A 17,624-nucleotide genomic window follows, 5' to 3' on the forward strand; every position below is an offset into this window, starting at 1 on the left:
CCTTTTCTTGCCAGCTCTATTCAGTTCTAATTCTGCGTTTATTTGATGTAAGACAAACACAGAGTTTGCTGTTCTGATATCCCCATGTTTGCAGTCTTGCTTCAGCACCATTAGCAGTGCCATGGTACCTCAAGCAACCAGAAAATGCTGTCGTAGCCTAAAGAAGATCTGGGGCAGTTTTTCTATCTCTGAAGAGGGCTAGGGCTCAGAGTGGTCCAGCTACGCTCTCTCTGGGTGGGTGCAGTAGAGTACACTCTCTCCCCTCTCACTCCCAAAACGATGGTCAGCACACATGTCTGAGCTGATGTTTTGGAACCAAGTCACTGTGCTTTCCTCCGAGCGTTGCCGCTGTGATTTTACTCTGTGATGCTGAACATTCAAAAAGAGTTGGAGTCTGCTTTTCCATGCATCAGATGAGGCATGCACTAGTCTTCACCCTCCTTGTGTTGGGGCATCACTAGTGATAGAGGTAATTACGTCCCCCCCAAATAGACGTTGGGGTAAAAATAGAACTCATTAATAGCCGATAGGGACCCAATCTAAACCACCACACCACCCAAAACTGAGTACAATTGGGAAAGAACATAGTGTAAATTTACCAGTAATCCGACAGGAGAGAATATAATACAAAAACAACCCATTTATTAATACATTATTCTTTCCAACTAGTAAAAGCCGCAGATTAAGGGAAAAATGAGAGAAACAAACAAAAAAAAGTCCATATGGCCAGGGGGGGATGCAGCTACGCCCGTCTCCACCAAACAGTCCTAGGACAAATAAAAAGGAAAATCTGAACAGGAACACGTTCGACCAAGCTTCCTACATAAACTTTATTTTAAAGTAATAAAAAAAGCTACAAGTTACATATTACCAAGAACATCGCACAGGAAAAAAACAGACGGCATTAGTCTTTTAATTTAAAATCCTTTTAAGAAGAAGTCTTAGCAGCGTTTTTATTACAAATTGTACTGAGCAGAGCGTCCGATAGTAATTTTAAGTCTGTAATGAACAGTTTAATGTTGGGTTTAGTGAAGGTAATTCTGACCTTGTGTAGATAGAATTTTTCCAGCAGGGCCATTAGTTTTCGTGTAATCAATAACAGAATCACCTGTATTAACCAAAATAAATAATACAGTTCCTTCAATATTCATTTGTGAAAAGTCTTAAATGTCAACAATGTTACCTCATTCCAGAAGTTTGTTAAGTAACTTAAGACACTTGACCAAGCTCCTTCTGCCCTGTTGCACACCCCGCCGTCCAGCTCCGCCGCACACCTGGACCACTAATCACTGCTCCCAGCTCCCTGCAAAAGACCGTTATTGGGTTTTTTTTAAGGTGAAATAGACGGTCCCAGTAATGCAAAACCACCAGATATACAGAGCACACATCACAGCAAATAATAGGAAAAAAGCAACACCAGCATAAACGCACACAATCCAAAATATAACAAAAGAAACAAAGAAAAAACTTTTGACCCGTCTAACATATACTGAAGGAAAAACAGGTTTGTGACGTTTAGGTCATTAACGGTACAGGACTAAAGTGCTCTTGAAATCTGTGTAAAACAAATTAGGTACAGGTTATATTTCAAAAATATATTTTCCTCATTTATGTTTGTAGGCTTTTTTTTATATCTGATTTTTCCCCCTTTTTCTCCCATTTTTGCTATCCAATTGTCCCACCCCATTGTGCATCCCCATCACCAGCTCGTGCGAGTGCAGACGAGCACATGCCTCCTCCAACAGTCAGTCACCCCTTTTTTCGAGCTGCTGCCGATAAATCATTTCCTGAGCGGTTAGCGCACTCGGACGGAAGCGCAGCGACTAGGTTCCGATAAATCCGCTCACAGACGCCTTGTGCCGCCCGGCGCCACAGTTGAGCGTGATATGGAGAGAGCGCCATTTACCCACCCAGAGGTACATGAACGGAGACGGTGGCTGACTTCACATGTATTGAAGGAGGCATGTGCTAGTCTTCATGCTCCTGGTGTTGCGGTATCACTAGTGATGGGGGATATAGAGCTGAGTAGCAGCTAAATGGGTGGGACAATGGGCCGAGCTAAATTGGGGAGAAAAAAATATCTTAAATAAATCTTAAAAAAAGATTCAGATTTTTACCAATACAGTTTTTATTTTTTGATTTGAATAACCACATCACAAATTTAGCAGAAATCCAATGAGAACCTTTTTTCAAGTTAGCAAGACAAAAAAATGAAAAGACCAAATAATAGATTTGGTTATGAGATTTTGAGAGTTATGGATGTCATCGTTTATGTCTAAGGCGTAAAGGTTTGCAATATTTAATCCAACATTTCATGAGCAATATTAAAAACCAGTCTGTCATGTATTTCTGCTTTCAATTGGAATTGGTAACACAGAGGTAATAAAGTATATAGAGAGCCTATCCCTGTGTGTGTGTGTGTGTGTGTGTGTGTGTGTGTGTGTGTGTGTGTGTGTGTGTGTGTGTGTGTGTGAAGTTTCAGTTTAGGGACTTTGACCCCAGTTTAATGTGAATGATTCACCAGACTGTGATCACACACTCCTGTGGTTTATCTCAGCTGAAAACTAGTTTCTGCTAGTCGCTGGTTTCAGATGGTCTAAAACATGATGACATCACTGATCGTTTGCTCCTCAATAAAAACATTTTCTCCATGTTCATCCTTACAAAAAAATTTAATATATAATATTAAAACTTCCTGTCTAATACTGTGTTGGTCTCTGTTGAGACACCAAATCTGGGGCACTTTTTGGACCTGTCTGGTGTTTTGGAGAGGTTTTGCGCTGGTACTGTAGCCATCACATAATTTGTTTACTTGCTTTCAATAAACAGATACATTGCAAGAACTTACTGCTCACTCGCTGCCTAATATACACACACCTTAACACCAAAATTTGATTGTTAATTTGATGTTCTTTACTTTAGCTGGCTGTGGTATTAATGCTTTCTTAGGTATTGTTACTGATCATAAATTAACATGGAAATAACATATTAGACATAAGAAAAGAAAGCTCTCAAAGTTAATAGCAATCCTGTACAGGTTTAGAAATATATTAAATTGGAAGACTCTACATATAATTTATTATTCACTTACAGGAAACTTCCTTATAAATGATATACTTTGTGGAAGTATAGAGTATAATGTTCAAAGCTTCAAAAGTTTTTCTTAATATCAAATATGAGTCCAAATATAGTTTTATTTTTGTATTGATAATTTGTTGTATAAAATGCAGAAAGGGAGAATAAAATAAGGTATATAGAATCTCTGTATATCTGTAGTTAAACTAAGGAATTCCACTATTTCTTTGAAGATTGTTTGTTTTTCTTTCTTTTGATACTGTAAGAATGCTTCTGCCTGAGCCTTTTCAGCCACTATTTTGCTGTCAATGTTTGTAGTGTTGATAGTAACTGTATTTTTTTAACTTATCGTTTTTCTCAATTTTCCCACTACCCCCTAGGAGGGAGCATACACAAAAATACAATATGTATCATCTGTTATTTAGTACACCAGTGAGGACTTTCTTCTTCAGGACATTCCAAACAGTTGTTCTGGCTATGGTCATTACTTGCAAAGTTCTGATTGATTTTTCATCTTCTCTCATCTTTACAGTTCCTTTTTTTTAACCTATAGTCAGCTCTCTGGATTTCATGTTGGTTACTCCTCTAACTATAAATGCTCAGCTCGCACAGATAAAACCCATATCTGAAACTGAGCGTTCAGACATTTAGTAATATTTATTGTTAAAATAATCAGGAAACATTTAGGCAACAAAACACACCTGACAGTTAGATGTATTAATAATTTTGCTCATTAGAAAAATGGGTGGGTCCAGGCAGAAGGTGCTATCTTATAAACTGTGTACTAGATCCAGATGTAAATATGTGGGAATAAAAGCTGAAATGTTGATCTTTTGTCTCATATTCAGCTTTTAATATCAAACCCATTTTTAGTGTACAGCAGAAATTGAGAAATTGTTCCAATACTTTTGGAATATATATTAGAATATGTTAGTTATTGTATTATGCGATAATTAACTGACTGAATAAAGAATTTTATCATCATCATCATCATCATCATCATCCTCACCAGAATCATAATAATCTCCTTTCGATTTAGAGGACTTTCCCACAACAGATTTTGCCAACCAAAATCTACAGAATTCCTGATCCCTTACGTACGAGATTAGTTCTGCGATAAACATCGTGACAGAATGTTTGTGATTTGGGTTCTCTGCCTTTGATTGGCTGATGGTAACACTGTTGGCGGCTGTGTTTCAGGGTTACTGACCCAAAACCAATATTAACACTCTGACCACAGAATCCTGAGAGTTTCAGTCACACAGAGAACTGAGAGAACATTTTTCTGGAGCTCTTGGGTTCTAAAACCTCGTTCTTTAGGAAACTCAAAGAAGAAGCTGCTACATCTTGGTACCAGGATCTGCTGCAGGTTCTCAGAGCAGGTGAGTGGCACCGCAGAGCCAGAAGGTTATCAGAGGGACAGGAAACACAGTGCTCTCTGCCTGAGTTCTGGAGTTCCTTGTTTTTTCCATAGTTCAAGAGCATTAGAAATATCCATCACAAATACAGATCACATCTCACCAAATCAGCTGATTTACAACGGTAATCTTGTCCTACACAGCCTGTGTGCCTCCACACAGGCCCAACCATCCCATTAAATGAGGTAACTAACACAATTTAACAAATCTAAAGCTACATATTATTATTGACAATCATTTGTTTTTGTGAAGGAGGGGGCTGTGAATTATTCTGTACCCAGAAAAGGGGTGAGAAAACCCTGCTCTATAACATGTAAGTTTCAGTGCTGAGTACGTGCTCAGATCAATGTTCAGATCAATAATGTTTTAGTAGACATTACTGTTCCTGTTGGTTTACAGAGAAAATTTACAGAATGTTTTCCATCAATATAAGCCTAAAATAAGCACACAGATATCAGTCTTACAAACAATGCTGTTCAAAAACTCCTCTAAATTTTTTTAGATGAGATTTTCACAAGATATTGTCATTTTTCCATGTCTACCTTCTAAAATCCCTCTATTTTTAAGCAAATATGGACGTGCAGACCTACAACACATCACATGTGGATCACAGAATTCCTGGTTGTTTTCTTAACCAGAAACCTTCTTGGGTCAGCATCAAATTCAAAAAGTGAATTTAATTGAATATAGGTTGAAACTTAACTGGAATTGGGGTTGTAAAACAAATATTATAAGAAAGAGTTATATTTGTTTTTTGAGAGGATTGTATTGTCTGTGTTTGTGTGTGTAGGGATGGCAGAGGCAGCAGTGGAGGTTCTGGGTTTGATCCTGGCTATTCTGGGCTGGTGTTTGGAGTCCAGCAGCACTAACTCTGATAAGTGGAGAATAAACTCTCACTCTGAAGTATTGATCACCAGCAGCTCACAGTACGAGGGTCTGTGGACCTCCTGTGCCGCCAACTCTATGGGTGCAGTTCAGTGCCAGAGATACAAAACCGTACTGGGGCTACCTGGTGAGTTACACACACACACTATACATAAACACAAAGAATATATATAGTATATGTAATAAGTGTAGGTGTGCACCAGTGTTACCAAGATAGCAATAAACGTCTGACTCTTGACGTGTGTCTAGGTTGTATTCAGTCAGTGGAGCACCAGTTTTTCTGCCAAGATAGCAATAACACCACAAATTTACCTGAACACACCTCATTTCCAGACCACCACACCGAACAGTGTAGATATATTTCAGAAGAAAAAGCACACACAAACACACAGATACCTTTTCACAGCAGATGGTCATTACTTCTCTTCAGATGGAGGATATGGTATTAAATAACATAAAGAGTGATGAGTAACAGTACTATTTTTCTGTCAGTATGATACAGCCGAATTAATTACAGTATTATGAATTTTGTGTATTATATATTTATTATTATTTTATTATTTATTATTATTTTTTTATTTTATATTTATAATATATTTGTTATTGTAATTTACAGTAACTGTAGATTACTGATATTGTACTTTTACAGTAGCACTAGTATTAAGTATCACTGACATTGAGTTCTAATTAATGGTAAATAAAATGTACAGTTGTACAGATTTACAGTTATTGCAATTTGACAGTACTGATCATTGTAATACATTAGAGTAATAGTAAGTTTACAGAAGTGCTGTTATAATTACTGGTGATGTACAATTTATGAAAATGATCAGTTTTAGCACTGCTGGAATATTATTGATGTACAGCTGTACTCATTTTAAATAATTGCAATTTTTGAGTAGTAAAAGTTTTGAGTGTCAGTGATGTACAGCAGTACTAAATTACAGTCATTTCTACATTTGTGCTGATTGTTGAGTATCAGTGATGTCAGTAGTAGTGATTTCCAGTGATACTCGTGTACAGTACTACTCATTTATAGAGCTAAATGGTAGAGACACCAGGGTAACTGCAGGATGACACTGCTGTACAATCAGCTAATTTACACACACACACACACACACACAGTATTCTCACAAATACTCTAGTATTGTGTAGTGTTTGTATGAACCAAAATAAAAAGGTTCACAAACAGAAACCTGTAGTCATCTTTTCATCATCATCGCCTCCATCATCATTGTCATCTTTCAGAGTCATCGCGGTTTCTGTGGGCTGGGCTCAGGTTTATGACTTTATGGCTCTCCTGATCAAAGTCCTCACCACACCTGACCCACTTTGTCTCATCACACACACATATGAACATAAAGATCCTCTCCTGGAGCTAAAACTGAGTTTAGACCAAGACTGGAAGCCTGGATTTAATTGTTAGATTTTTGTGATCAGGGTGGATAGGTTGTTTTGTGTACGCTGAGGTGTGTGAGTGTTGTGGCCTATTATAGTTTGTGTAGCAGTAGCAGTGTGTGTGTTAGGGTGTGAAGATGTCGATGGCTATGGAGATTCTGGGTTTTCTGATGTGTGTTGCCGGCTGGTTGCTCACCGGAGTGTCTCTGGCCAACGATTTCTGGCGCGTTACATCTTTCGCCGGTAGTGTGATTACCTCAACCCGCCAGTACCAGAACCTGTGGCACGCCTGTGCCGAGGCCAGCACCGGGATCAAGAACTGCAGGCAGTTTGAGTCCATGCTGGCTCTGGAAGGTAATGTACACCAACTCCTCACAGTACTGAGCAATACAGTCTGTGCACAGTGGTATACTGTTAAAAAAAAAGATCGAAGATCAAAATTTGGACACAATTATCAGAAATAACTCGACTGGTGAACATTTTAAAATAAGGTAAGAATTTTAAGTGAGAAAGATTAATGTGTTTGTTCCTAAAATAAACAAATAATCTTACAACTTTCAAATCTTGGTAAGAAAAAATATGATTTAAATTGCCTTGAAATTCTATCATTTTACTTAATATTAGGGCCCTGTTTTAGCTTTGTCAATAGGTGATCCGTCAATCATGCACTGTGCAGCTTGATTTAGGGTATGTCAGTTTGTCTTTGCTATCGTAACGACGGGAAAAGTACACGAAACGAAGAGCAAAATGCATGTACTAATTCTCTTAATTAATCATGGATGTGTTTTGGGCCTAGCATTAAATACTGTAAATCAATAATTGTGTTACTCGCCGATCCCTTTAAGAGCCAGGTGCTATTTTAACGGCGCAGCTACTTGGATGTGTCCAACGTTTCTTAGTAGAGGAAACTGAGCTGCTGGTTCACGCTGTGAAGGTGCACCAGCAGCTCATGTATGGGAACCGCAATATTATTTTATTTAGTATTCTGTTTATTGTTGATGTAAATATTGTTTTTTTGTCACGATCACCTGATCTCGCCATATGACAACACAGTATCAAACCCAGGCTAACACCTAGCCGCTAGCTACTTTTCTGGTAGTGTTAAGGCCTAACCCTTAGTCTGTTCAGTAATTCCAGTAACTGCAGACCAGTTCAGATCTAACTAACAGTAATGCTCATACTCAACCATAAATTATTACAAGGCTAATCTCTAAAATGGAGCTGGAATTGGTCATTGAAAGTCATGTGTGTTTACTATAAGTAACATAATCAAACCACCATGTTATAGTGGTATGAGTCATGCAGTCGAAGTAGTAGAAACAAACTTGCTTTTGTAATCTTTGGAGAATTTAAAGCAATAAAACTGCAGAAACAGAAGTAAAATAAAGAAAATATGATTATCATCTGTTACCAGCACTGATAAATAAATACAACTTGATTACAACAAGTTGAATTGCTATTTCTGCTGCATCCAGCCTCATAACGTTACCTGGATGTTACAGATATTTATTTTGTAGACAGGTCTTTATTTATTTTATTCGCACAAGGTTCTGCATGTGTTTGTCCACTATTTTAATGATATTTCATTTTTAGAACAGGTTTTAGACCCCAAATCTTTTTAAAACTCTGGTAAATCTGTGTCTCAGACTTCAGGTAGTGTATTCATAACCATTTTTTGTAACTCTTTCTGTGACAGAGTTTTTAAAGGTTCAGACGTTTAGAAACGTGCTTAAAACAGCAAACATTACTCGTATTACATTTTCCTCCTATTAAACCATTAAGATTTTGGCTACAAAAACAACGAATACAGTGTCCTAAAGTCTAGTCCTATGATAAAACAGACTTATTGTTGAAATAAATAAATAATTATTGTGATGATCATAATGAAACATTTAATATGGTCCTGAAGTTCAGCAGAAAGTGGACTGCTGGACATTTTGTTGTTTTAACGAGAGATTGGAGATTCTGGGAAATGTAGTTTCTCTCTGTTGGAGAAGCTGAATTAGAGAGCTTTATTACGATGATGTTAATGCTAATGCTAATGCTAATCTTGTACTAAGTGGAAGTTAGTGTGCTGATAGGGTGACGTGCTATTTGGGTTGAGTTTAGTGAACAGTGAGTTTTATTGTTGTTAAGTGCGGTGGTGTGTAGCGTAGCATAGGATGGATGTGATTTTTTTCGGTATATAAAATATAAAAAGTTAAATTAAAATGTATACTTTATACTTATATACAACAAACAATAAATCAAAATGTGACGGTTATAAAGCTCCATGTTTTTAGGCTGGTAGAGCTGTCGGTTTTTGTGGATGTTAATAAAACATTTTTATTTATACGATTTTTAAATTTAGTTTAAAATTTAGGGAATGTTACGTTTAACATTTCTGTAATAATAGTGCTGGTGTAACAGCAGATGTTGTCTGAGAAACGTAATCAACTATGTGGGAATACACATTAATCAGCATCAATATTTCATAATGTAGATGTTTCAGATTTGGATTATTGGGAGGCTGATCTAAAAGGCCTTTTTACTTTGACAGATAAAAATCAATCAGATCTCATCGCTACATCCCACAATTTCAAAGATCTTAAAAACAGAACACAAAAAGTATAACACTATTATATATAACATGCTTAAATGTTATGTTTACAAATATGTTTTATAATAATAATAATAATAATAATAAATAACAATTATTAGCTCTATTTCCTTTGCAAACTTCGCATTATAAGATTGTTGTTGTTGTTATTATTATTATTATTATTATTAATTAATGTGATGTGTGTGTGTTGTGTAGGTTACGTGCAGGCATGTCGAGCTCTGATGATCATAGCTCTGCTGTTCGGGCTGTTCTCCATCATTCTTTCGGCTTTGGGTCTCAAATGTACCAAACTGGGCAGCATGTCGGACGAGGGCAAAGGGCGCCTCACACTGACCGCCGGAGCCTTGTTTATACTGTCAGGTCTGTATCTCACACACACACACACTCACATACACACACACACACACACACACAGTCCACTGCTCAATATTTTATTTGCACCCCTTTATAGTCCATGTCTGGCATTAGGCCTCACATTAAGGGCCCTATTTTAGCTTTATATATAGGCTAGCATGCATTGTGCAGCTTGATTCAGTGTGTCTTTGCTGTCATAACGACAGGAAAAGTACACCTTGCATGGCTCGACACACGCAAAAGCGTGTTCATGTGTGTGTAATAAGTAGGGGTGCACCTGTGTTTTCTGTTACCAAGATAGCAATACGCCAGAAATTTTACCTGAACACCACGCCCATCAGTATAGATATATTCACAAACACTGTTGCTATTTAACTGATGCAGGTGGAAGGTGTGAAAATAGACTGTTGGTTGGGTGTAAGATAACAATGAGCATCGCAACTCACCTTGCGCACTCACATGCAAACACACACCCCTCTTTTCTTTCACTGCTGCTACTCTGTTAAGGGTGTGTGTGCTAAACTCTCTCTCTTGTACAGGGGTGTGTGTGCTGATTGCGGTGTCTTGGTACGCTGCTCGCATTGTGCAAGAGTTTAATGATCCTTTTTATATAGGAACACGGTAAGTAACATATCACACACACATACACATATTTCCCGACTTTTTGAGTATTTTAAGCATCATATGTACACAAGGACTGTTCGTGTGCAGGTTTGAACTGGGGGTTGGGCTGTATCTGGGCTGGGCGGCAGCAGTGTTGGTGATTCTGGGAGGTGGAATGCTGTGTGGATCTTACAGAAGAGCATCACCAAGGACAAATGCAGGGTGAGGATCTTTACCACTTGCTCTCACTGGAGTCTCTGACTCAGTATGGTCAGTGGCTACTCTGGGTCAGTAGAATCCATGGATTGGCAAACTTTGTAGGGTACATGCTTCTTTATAGGATCAATAGTTTCTCTGACAGATCAATTGCTACTTAGGATCAGTTACTCTCAGTTTCATAGGTTCAGTGGGTTCAAAGACCAAAGTATTGTCAGAACCACAAGTTCTTCAGACTCAGTATGGTCATTTGGTCCTCGGTTTCATAGGGTCAGTTGTTCCACAGACCAATGGATCTTCGGTCTCAGTATGGAAAATGGGTTCTCAAATTCAGTAGCCTCAGTTTCATGTGGTCATTGGTTTAACATACCAATGGATCATCAGAATGGTTCTTCAGACTCAGTATGGTCAATGGAGCCTCAGACTCTCTATAGTCAATGGAGCCTCCAATTTAGTATGGTCAGTGGGTCAGTGGTTTCACAGACCAATGGATCATCAGAACCCACACCTTTAGAACCGAAATGATTATTCTATGGCATTGTTCAAGGGTGTAGACTGAATGAAAATTACATAATTTAACTGAATCTGATATCCTCTCTCTCTCTCTCTCAGGGCATACAGCTATAACTACTCTGGTCAAGGTCAGAAGATCTATAAAGCCACTCCTACAACAGAGAGCGGTAGCTCCAAAGCATACGTCTGAAACCAACAACATCTCTACAGCCCACAGCAGACTGAGCTTATTTTTATAAACCCTTTCCCTGTTTCAGTACAGGTCATAACATCCCCTCTCCCACCTCACCTTGCTGTTTCTCTTCAGGGATCCCTGATTCATTCTTAAAATATCTTTGGTTACTACTGTATATTAATATTAATATACTACTGTATATTAGCTGAACTGAAGCTGTTTTTTTTCATGCATTTGGAAGGGTGATTGGATAGGGTTGCCGCCTGTCCAGGTTTTACCTGAATTGTCCTCTTTTTAACAGTCAGTCCCGGAAAAAATTATAATTAAATGAAAACCCCAGTTCCAGTAAAGTTGGGATGTTGTGTAAAACATACATAAAAATAGAATATAATAATTTACAAAACCCTTTTCATCTTATATTCAGTTGAATTCACTACAAAGACAATATAGGTAATATTTACACTAATAAACTTTATTGGTTTTTGTAAATATTCACATTGTGAAGAAGTTGGACAGGATCATGTTTAGCACTGTATTCTTTTTTTCACCTTTCCTTCTAACATTCAGTAAGTGTTTGAGAACTAAGGAGACAAATAGTTGAACTTTATAGGTGGAATTCTTTTCCATTCTTGCTTGACGTAGAACTTAAGCTGATCAACAGTGCGGGTCTCCGTCATCGTATTTTGTGCTTCATAATATGCCACACATTTTCAGTGGGAGACGGATCTGGACTGCAGGCAGGCTGGTATAGAACCACCACTCTTTTATTATTAAGCAGTGCTGTTGTAATGTGCTGCATTGTCTTGAAATGACTTAATATTTAAGAACAACAACATTTAATAAATTAGGCTTAATGTATGTAATGTAATTAGGCTTAGAATGTAATGTGATGCAGATACAGCTTCATTCTTTTAGCTTTCTAGCTAAATGCTACACAGCTAACAACAACACAAAAAATAGAATTGGCATCCATTCAGAGGGAGTATATTTTAATTTATTTATTTTTTCTCTAACAAAACCATGTTTGGGTCTTGTGTTTAGGAATGTTCCCTGTATTTATTCCAATATTCCTCATAATAAACAGGGAAAGAAAAGTCATGGTTATAAGGTTGTAAGGTTGGTGTAAGGTTGGAGAGGGGATGTTAAAACCAGTAATGAAACAGGGTCTTGTTTCTGAAATGTGTGTATAGCTGTTGATTGTGTATTTGCTGTGCTCCTGTATTAACAATGCTGGTGTGAGTCTGTGTTGGTTGTTACATTCTCAGATGAAGGCTGTATTTGTGTGTTGTGGAATTGTGTGCTGTGTTATTCCATTGTTTAGAATGGTAAAATTGATGATAAAGTAGTCACTAGTCGTCTTCTTTTTCTTTCGGCTTTTCCCTTTTCAGGGGTTGCCACAGCGAGTCATCATCACCTTGATGAACTTGGGACCGGCACAAGAGATACACTAGCTTGTGCTCCCTAGTGGCTGGTTTAAAGTAGTCACTGGATAGTAATGTTATTAAAAGCTTCTCTGTGATAAATGTTACCCTCTGGTCATTAACACTGCTAACAATCAATCAATCAATCAATCAATCAATCAATCAATCAATCAATCAGTACATTGGGGGTGGCCCTCATTTACAATGTAGCCGAGCTTCATATATACAAAAACAAAATATGTATAAATATATAAGATATTATGAAATAAGATACAACACAAATTAGGCTAAAGAAATGATAAAGGATGTGAGAATGTGGTGACAATGTGACAATATTTTTAACATGCATTCATGAATACTTTTAATAATGTATAAAAAATTACGTACTGCAATAGTCAATTTGATATTAAAAATCATTTCCACACATAAATAACAACATGCCCATATACCCATATAATTCTTTTTCTTGTGTTTTTTTAATTACCTAGCTAAAAGAGTTTTATATGTTTAACATTAAAGGTGTTTTGCTGTGGAACTTTTTCTACCTCAGTGAAACTCTGCTGTTACGTATAAAAATCTCTTAACGGTTCTACAGAGAACCATCAATTGAACCATTCCTACCACAGAAATCAATTAAAGAATGCTTTGTGTTTTTTTTTTTTGTTGTTGTTTTTTTAGGAAACATTGAATGATTTAAGAACCTTTGTTTTAAGATAAAATATTGTTTTGTGTGATTTTGTCACTATTAAAAATGGTATGAATTTGACAATATAATATATTATACATCTATTTAAATTTAAATTTGTTGCTAGAACATTAATTTCCATTTAGTTCCTTGTTTATACATGTAGAAAATGTAACTTTGCTCAATTGAATACTGTTAGTAATGTGGGAAATCTTACGAAGAAACCTTGTTTTACCTTGAATATATTGACAAGTATCTCACAATCATGATTACTTATCTTGTATCTAAAATTACATAATCACCTGTGAAACCCTGTATTTTGTATGCATTAACCAATACTTACACCACATTTAATCACTTTATTACTCACAGTATATCTTACACACATTTATATAGAAAACTAACCATTAACCACCATATTCTTCACGTATATAGTGAAACATTGTTTTTAACAAGCATGTGACTAAACACAGGCCTTAGGCTGACAAACTAACCCACATGATACATAAACGTATAGACCTAATTGTATAGCGGACGAATCACGCGCCACTGACACCTCACTGAAACCCATTGTGTGATTGCATGTTTTTCTCACTAACAGCTACAAAATCAGCAGATAGTGCATTCTGCATGACCTCGCTTAATACAGAGACTTTTGGGCAAACAAACGGTCTTTCTCTCTCCGTGCACGTAAAGTCCTTCACCTGTCAAATTGAGGAGGGCATGCGCACGGGGAGAGAAACATTGTCTAATTACTGAACAATGCCGTGCTGTCTGGCTACTCATTCTCAAGGCCATACACTAGCGAATCTTGAGCTCTAACACGTAACACCATGCCTGCTGACATGGGATGATTTTTAGCAACGCCTCATCGGCAGATATCACGTCATTTTTGGTATATACATGGAGTCAGATCATTAGAGGTTCAGAACGTATGCTGGACGGTCGTAACCGTGTTTGTATGTTCTCCTGAATTCAGTAATAAATACTTGTTTTGCTTTCAACTTCACCTCCATCTGTTTTGACTCTCTATTCAACGAACGCGCATGGGAGTTGTAGCCCAGGAGAGAGGTGGGTGCGGACACACCTTGTAAATTCATTTCTACAACAATTGGTGACCCCGACATTTTGGACCCCAAAGAGTCTAACAGTAGGGCAGCATCCGACGCCAACCCACTCACGGCCGAACTTCTACTAAAAAGGTGAGCAGAGCCGGTTTTATCAAATTCTGCATATTGGTTATTTCTAAATTTGAGTGGAGCGGCGGCCTGGCTGCTGTCCAGGAGGGAAGCAGACAGCAGAACAAGCTATTTAAATGGGAATAGAAGTTGGGCCTATTCCTGGTATAATCCGGTTGAGGGTTCTCCCGAGGCCTGTAGCAGGCTCTTTTTGAATTTACGGATTGGATGCTGGCGTATCCCACCGGCTTCTGACGAGAAGTTCGGTTAAAGGCCAGGTGTAACGCTCACCTCGAGATTGATCCGCTCGTAAACAAGCCAGAGTAGACTGATATCTATTTTAATTCGGTTTAACAGAGCAGAAGTTGTGCCTGCTCGGGTCGATGTTGTTCCGACCTCTCTATTTTTAATTCGGAAGAGTAAATAAGCCGGTAGAGGCAGGAGTCTCCCGAGGCCTGTAGCAGGCTCTTTTTTATTTTTTACGTTCATTTAATCCGGTTGAGGGTTCTCCCGAGGCCTGTAGCAGGCTCTTTTTTATTTTTACGTTTATTTAATCCGGTTGAGGGTTCTCCCGAGGCCTGTAGCAGGCTCTTTTTTATTTTTACGTTTATTTAATCCGGTTGAGGGTTCTCCCGAGGCCTGTAGCAGGCTCTTTTTTATTTTTACGTTCATTTAATCCGGTTGAGGGTTCTCCCGAGGCCTGTAGCAGGCTCTTTTTTTATTTTTACGTTCATTTAATCCGGTTGAGGGTTCTCCCGAGGCCTGTAGCAGGCTCTTTTTAATTTTTACGTTCATTTAATCCGGTTGAGGGTTCTCCCGAGGCCTGTAGCAGGCTCTTCTTTATTTTTACGTGTTCATTTAATCCGGTTGAGGGTTCTCCCGAGGCCTGTAGCAGGCTCTTTTTTATTTTACGTGTTTATTTAATCCGGTTGAGGGTTCTCCCGAGGCCTGTAGCAGGCTCTTTTTAATTTTTACGTGTTCATTTAATCCGGTTGAGGGTTCTCCCGAGGCCTGTAGCAGGCTTTTCGTATTTCTTTGATAAACCTTGAAGGTGCACCGGTGTGTATGTCAGTAAACTGAAACAGTGTGTGCGTATGCATAGAGCGAGTGTGAGTCAGACTGAGCGCTAATGGAATGTGTGTGCGTATGTGCTAGACTTGTGTGTGAAACTGTGAGGCTGAAATGTGTGTGCGTATGTGTTACACTTGTGTGTGGAACTGTGAGACTGAAAAAGTGTGTGCGTATGAGTTTATGTGTACGTGACAGAGTGTGTGGGACAGGAGCCGTGAGCGTATGGGTGTGTGTGTGATTGGGTGAGTGTACGAAGTCGTGTGTGAGAAGAAAATAGGAACGGACGAGTCCCACTGCAGGGGAGGAGTCCAAGGTGAAGTAGGTGGAGTTGGTCCGGCCTATTGGCTTTGGACTGTTGGCTATTTGTGAATTAACACTTGTGAGATATAGAAAATAGAACATCAGTTCAGTAGGGAAATAGAGGACAGAGGTGAACAGGGGGAAAAGGCTTTTGTATGGGAAGATAGATATATATATAAATATAAGGATATACAAAACCTAACTATACAAGGTAAAGATCTATCTGTAAACGGAGCAGTGCAGTAGATATTGCTAATGATCATAAATAATTCAATAAATAAAAGAGTAAAGTGCGATGACATAGATTACGAAAGTAACTGATGTTACATATAACTATAATATAATATAATATATGCATAGGTTATAAGACAGTTCTAAAATGAAAATATGAAACTGTGAATACCCAATCATGAGTACAGTGTACTGTAATGTAAGCAAGGTTGGGGAAGGGTAATATTAATAATTAAGTTGTTGAATAATGGTGTGTGACTGGATAGATAATTAGAGAATTTAGAGAATTTAATAAAGGGAGTTTGGGGTTGGTTAGCAACACAAATACAAAATAAAAAGAAAAAGAAAAAGGGGAGTCAGAATTGAGGAAAATAATTACCTTAATTTTGGGTATTAGACTATATCTTGGGGGCCCTAACATAACAGGGACATATGTCTAACTCTACATTATATAAGCAAATCTAATAATGAACATAATGAAGGTGTGTGGCTGTTTCGGAATCGTTTCCTATTGCAGAAATACATTTTTACCCATATAGTTCCCTATTAATTACATTATATTCTAATCATATTGTAAAGAAGATGTATGCTAGAAATTCCACATTAACATGGTTTATTATTTGATTTTTAAATGATCAGTTAAATAAATAGAAAATGCTACATAGTGAATAGTGAATGAATTAATGAGCGAGCCATTCCAAACACAGCTTTTTCTATCAGGTGATTTAGTTAATTATCTTAATATTCGTTTCTTATTCAGACTGATCTGAGTTCAGTGCTAGCTGAATGTGACTTATATAAGACAGATGTAATATCTAATTTCTCTATGATCTCATGGATATCCGTCTATGCTAATATTTTGATTATCTTAAGAGCGATAGTAGATTTCAGAAACCAGTGAGGAAAAACCTTATTTTTATTATTATTATTATTATTATTTTTTAAGGAAATGCAGTGTTGCATCTATTTCAAGCTACAGGGAATTTGGTATTTTTCTGATAAGGAGACATAATCAAATGTTGAAAACATGAGCTTTCTATTTTGCTTTCGATATGCTTTACTTTCTGCAATGAAGAACTTGCTTTACTTTCTTTCTGTATAGTATTAAATTAGACTAGAAAGAGATCTGGAAAACACCATAAATTTAGTTTTCATGCTTATACAATGCCACCTATAAAACAAATGCATAATTTTCTGGCTGTAGCATGAACAAAATCAGCTAAGCAATATAAAATTGTTTCATCTGCATAATGGTAAAGTTTGCAATCTGAGAAGCAGAGCCAGCACTATAATTTATGTATATATATATTAAATACAACTGGACCGAAATTTAACCTTGTGGTACACCTTTAGGGTACAGATGCCAAATCTGAATAATTATTCATTGACATGCACTATTTTGGGTCCATTCCAGAACAGTGGCATCAAAGCAAATAATTAAAGCTAAATTAAGTGGAAGAGAAGTGGTGATAATGATGGTAATAAATAAAATATGTATA

General features: G+C 37.5%; 1 protein-coding gene and 1 long non-coding RNA gene across 3 annotated transcripts; one reads left to right on the top strand and one right to left on the bottom strand.

The window, feature by feature from the left end:
• Nucleotides 1–622: 622 nt before the first annotated feature.
• LOC111192645 (uncharacterized) lies at nt 623–1,627 on the bottom strand. Its single transcript, XR_002650057.2, has 2 exons — nt 1,046–1,627; nt 623–767 (listed from the first exon to the last, which is right to left on the bottom strand). It is a non-coding gene; the product is annotated as an uncharacterized LOC111192645 (long non-coding RNA).
• Nucleotides 1,628–4,312: 2,685 nt separating this feature from the next.
• cldn15lb (claudin 15-like b) lies at nt 4,313–14,354 on the top strand. 2 transcript variants are annotated; one of them, XM_007239738.4, is made up of 6 exons: nt 4,313–4,457; nt 5,284–5,505; nt 9,574–9,738; nt 10,272–10,353; nt 10,444–10,557; nt 11,164–14,354. In XM_007239738.4, the coding sequence occupies exons 2-6, from the start codon at nt 5,286–5,288 to the stop codon at nt 11,252–11,254; spliced, it is 672 nt and encodes a 223-aa protein (XP_007239800.1). In that variant the 5' UTR covers nt 4,313–4,457; nt 5,284–5,285; the 3' UTR covers nt 11,255–14,354. The 2 variants fall into 2 exon arrangements, with proteins under 2 accessions (XP_007239800.1, XP_022526108.1); XM_022670387.2 differs by lacking the exons at nt 4,313–4,457; nt 5,284–5,505 and adding an exon at nt 6,263–7,130.
• Nucleotides 14,355–17,624: the final 3,270 nt, after the last annotated feature.

Source organism: Astyanax mexicanus, chromosome 18 (genome assembly GCF_023375975.1).
Source record: "Astyanax mexicanus isolate ESR-SI-001 chromosome 18, AstMex3_surface, whole genome shotgun sequence".
Classification (NCBI taxonomy): Eukaryota; Metazoa; Chordata; class Actinopteri; order Characiformes; family Acestrorhamphidae; genus Astyanax; species Astyanax mexicanus.

Excerpts from the sequence above, each read along its gene's own strand:
- cldn15lb (XM_007239738.4), top strand. The coding sequence starts at position 5,286 with ATGGCAGAGGCAGCAGTGGAGGTTCTGGGTTTGATCCTGGCTATTCTG. Across the intron at positions 10,354-10,443 it reads CCTTTTTATATAGGAACACG|GTTTGAACTGGGGGTTGGGC; the intron begins GTAAGTAACATA and ends GTTCGTGTGCAG. Across the intron at positions 10,558-11,163 it reads TCACCAAGGACAAATGCAGG|GGCATACAGCTATAACTACT; the intron begins GTGAGGATCTTT and ends TCTCTCTCTCAG.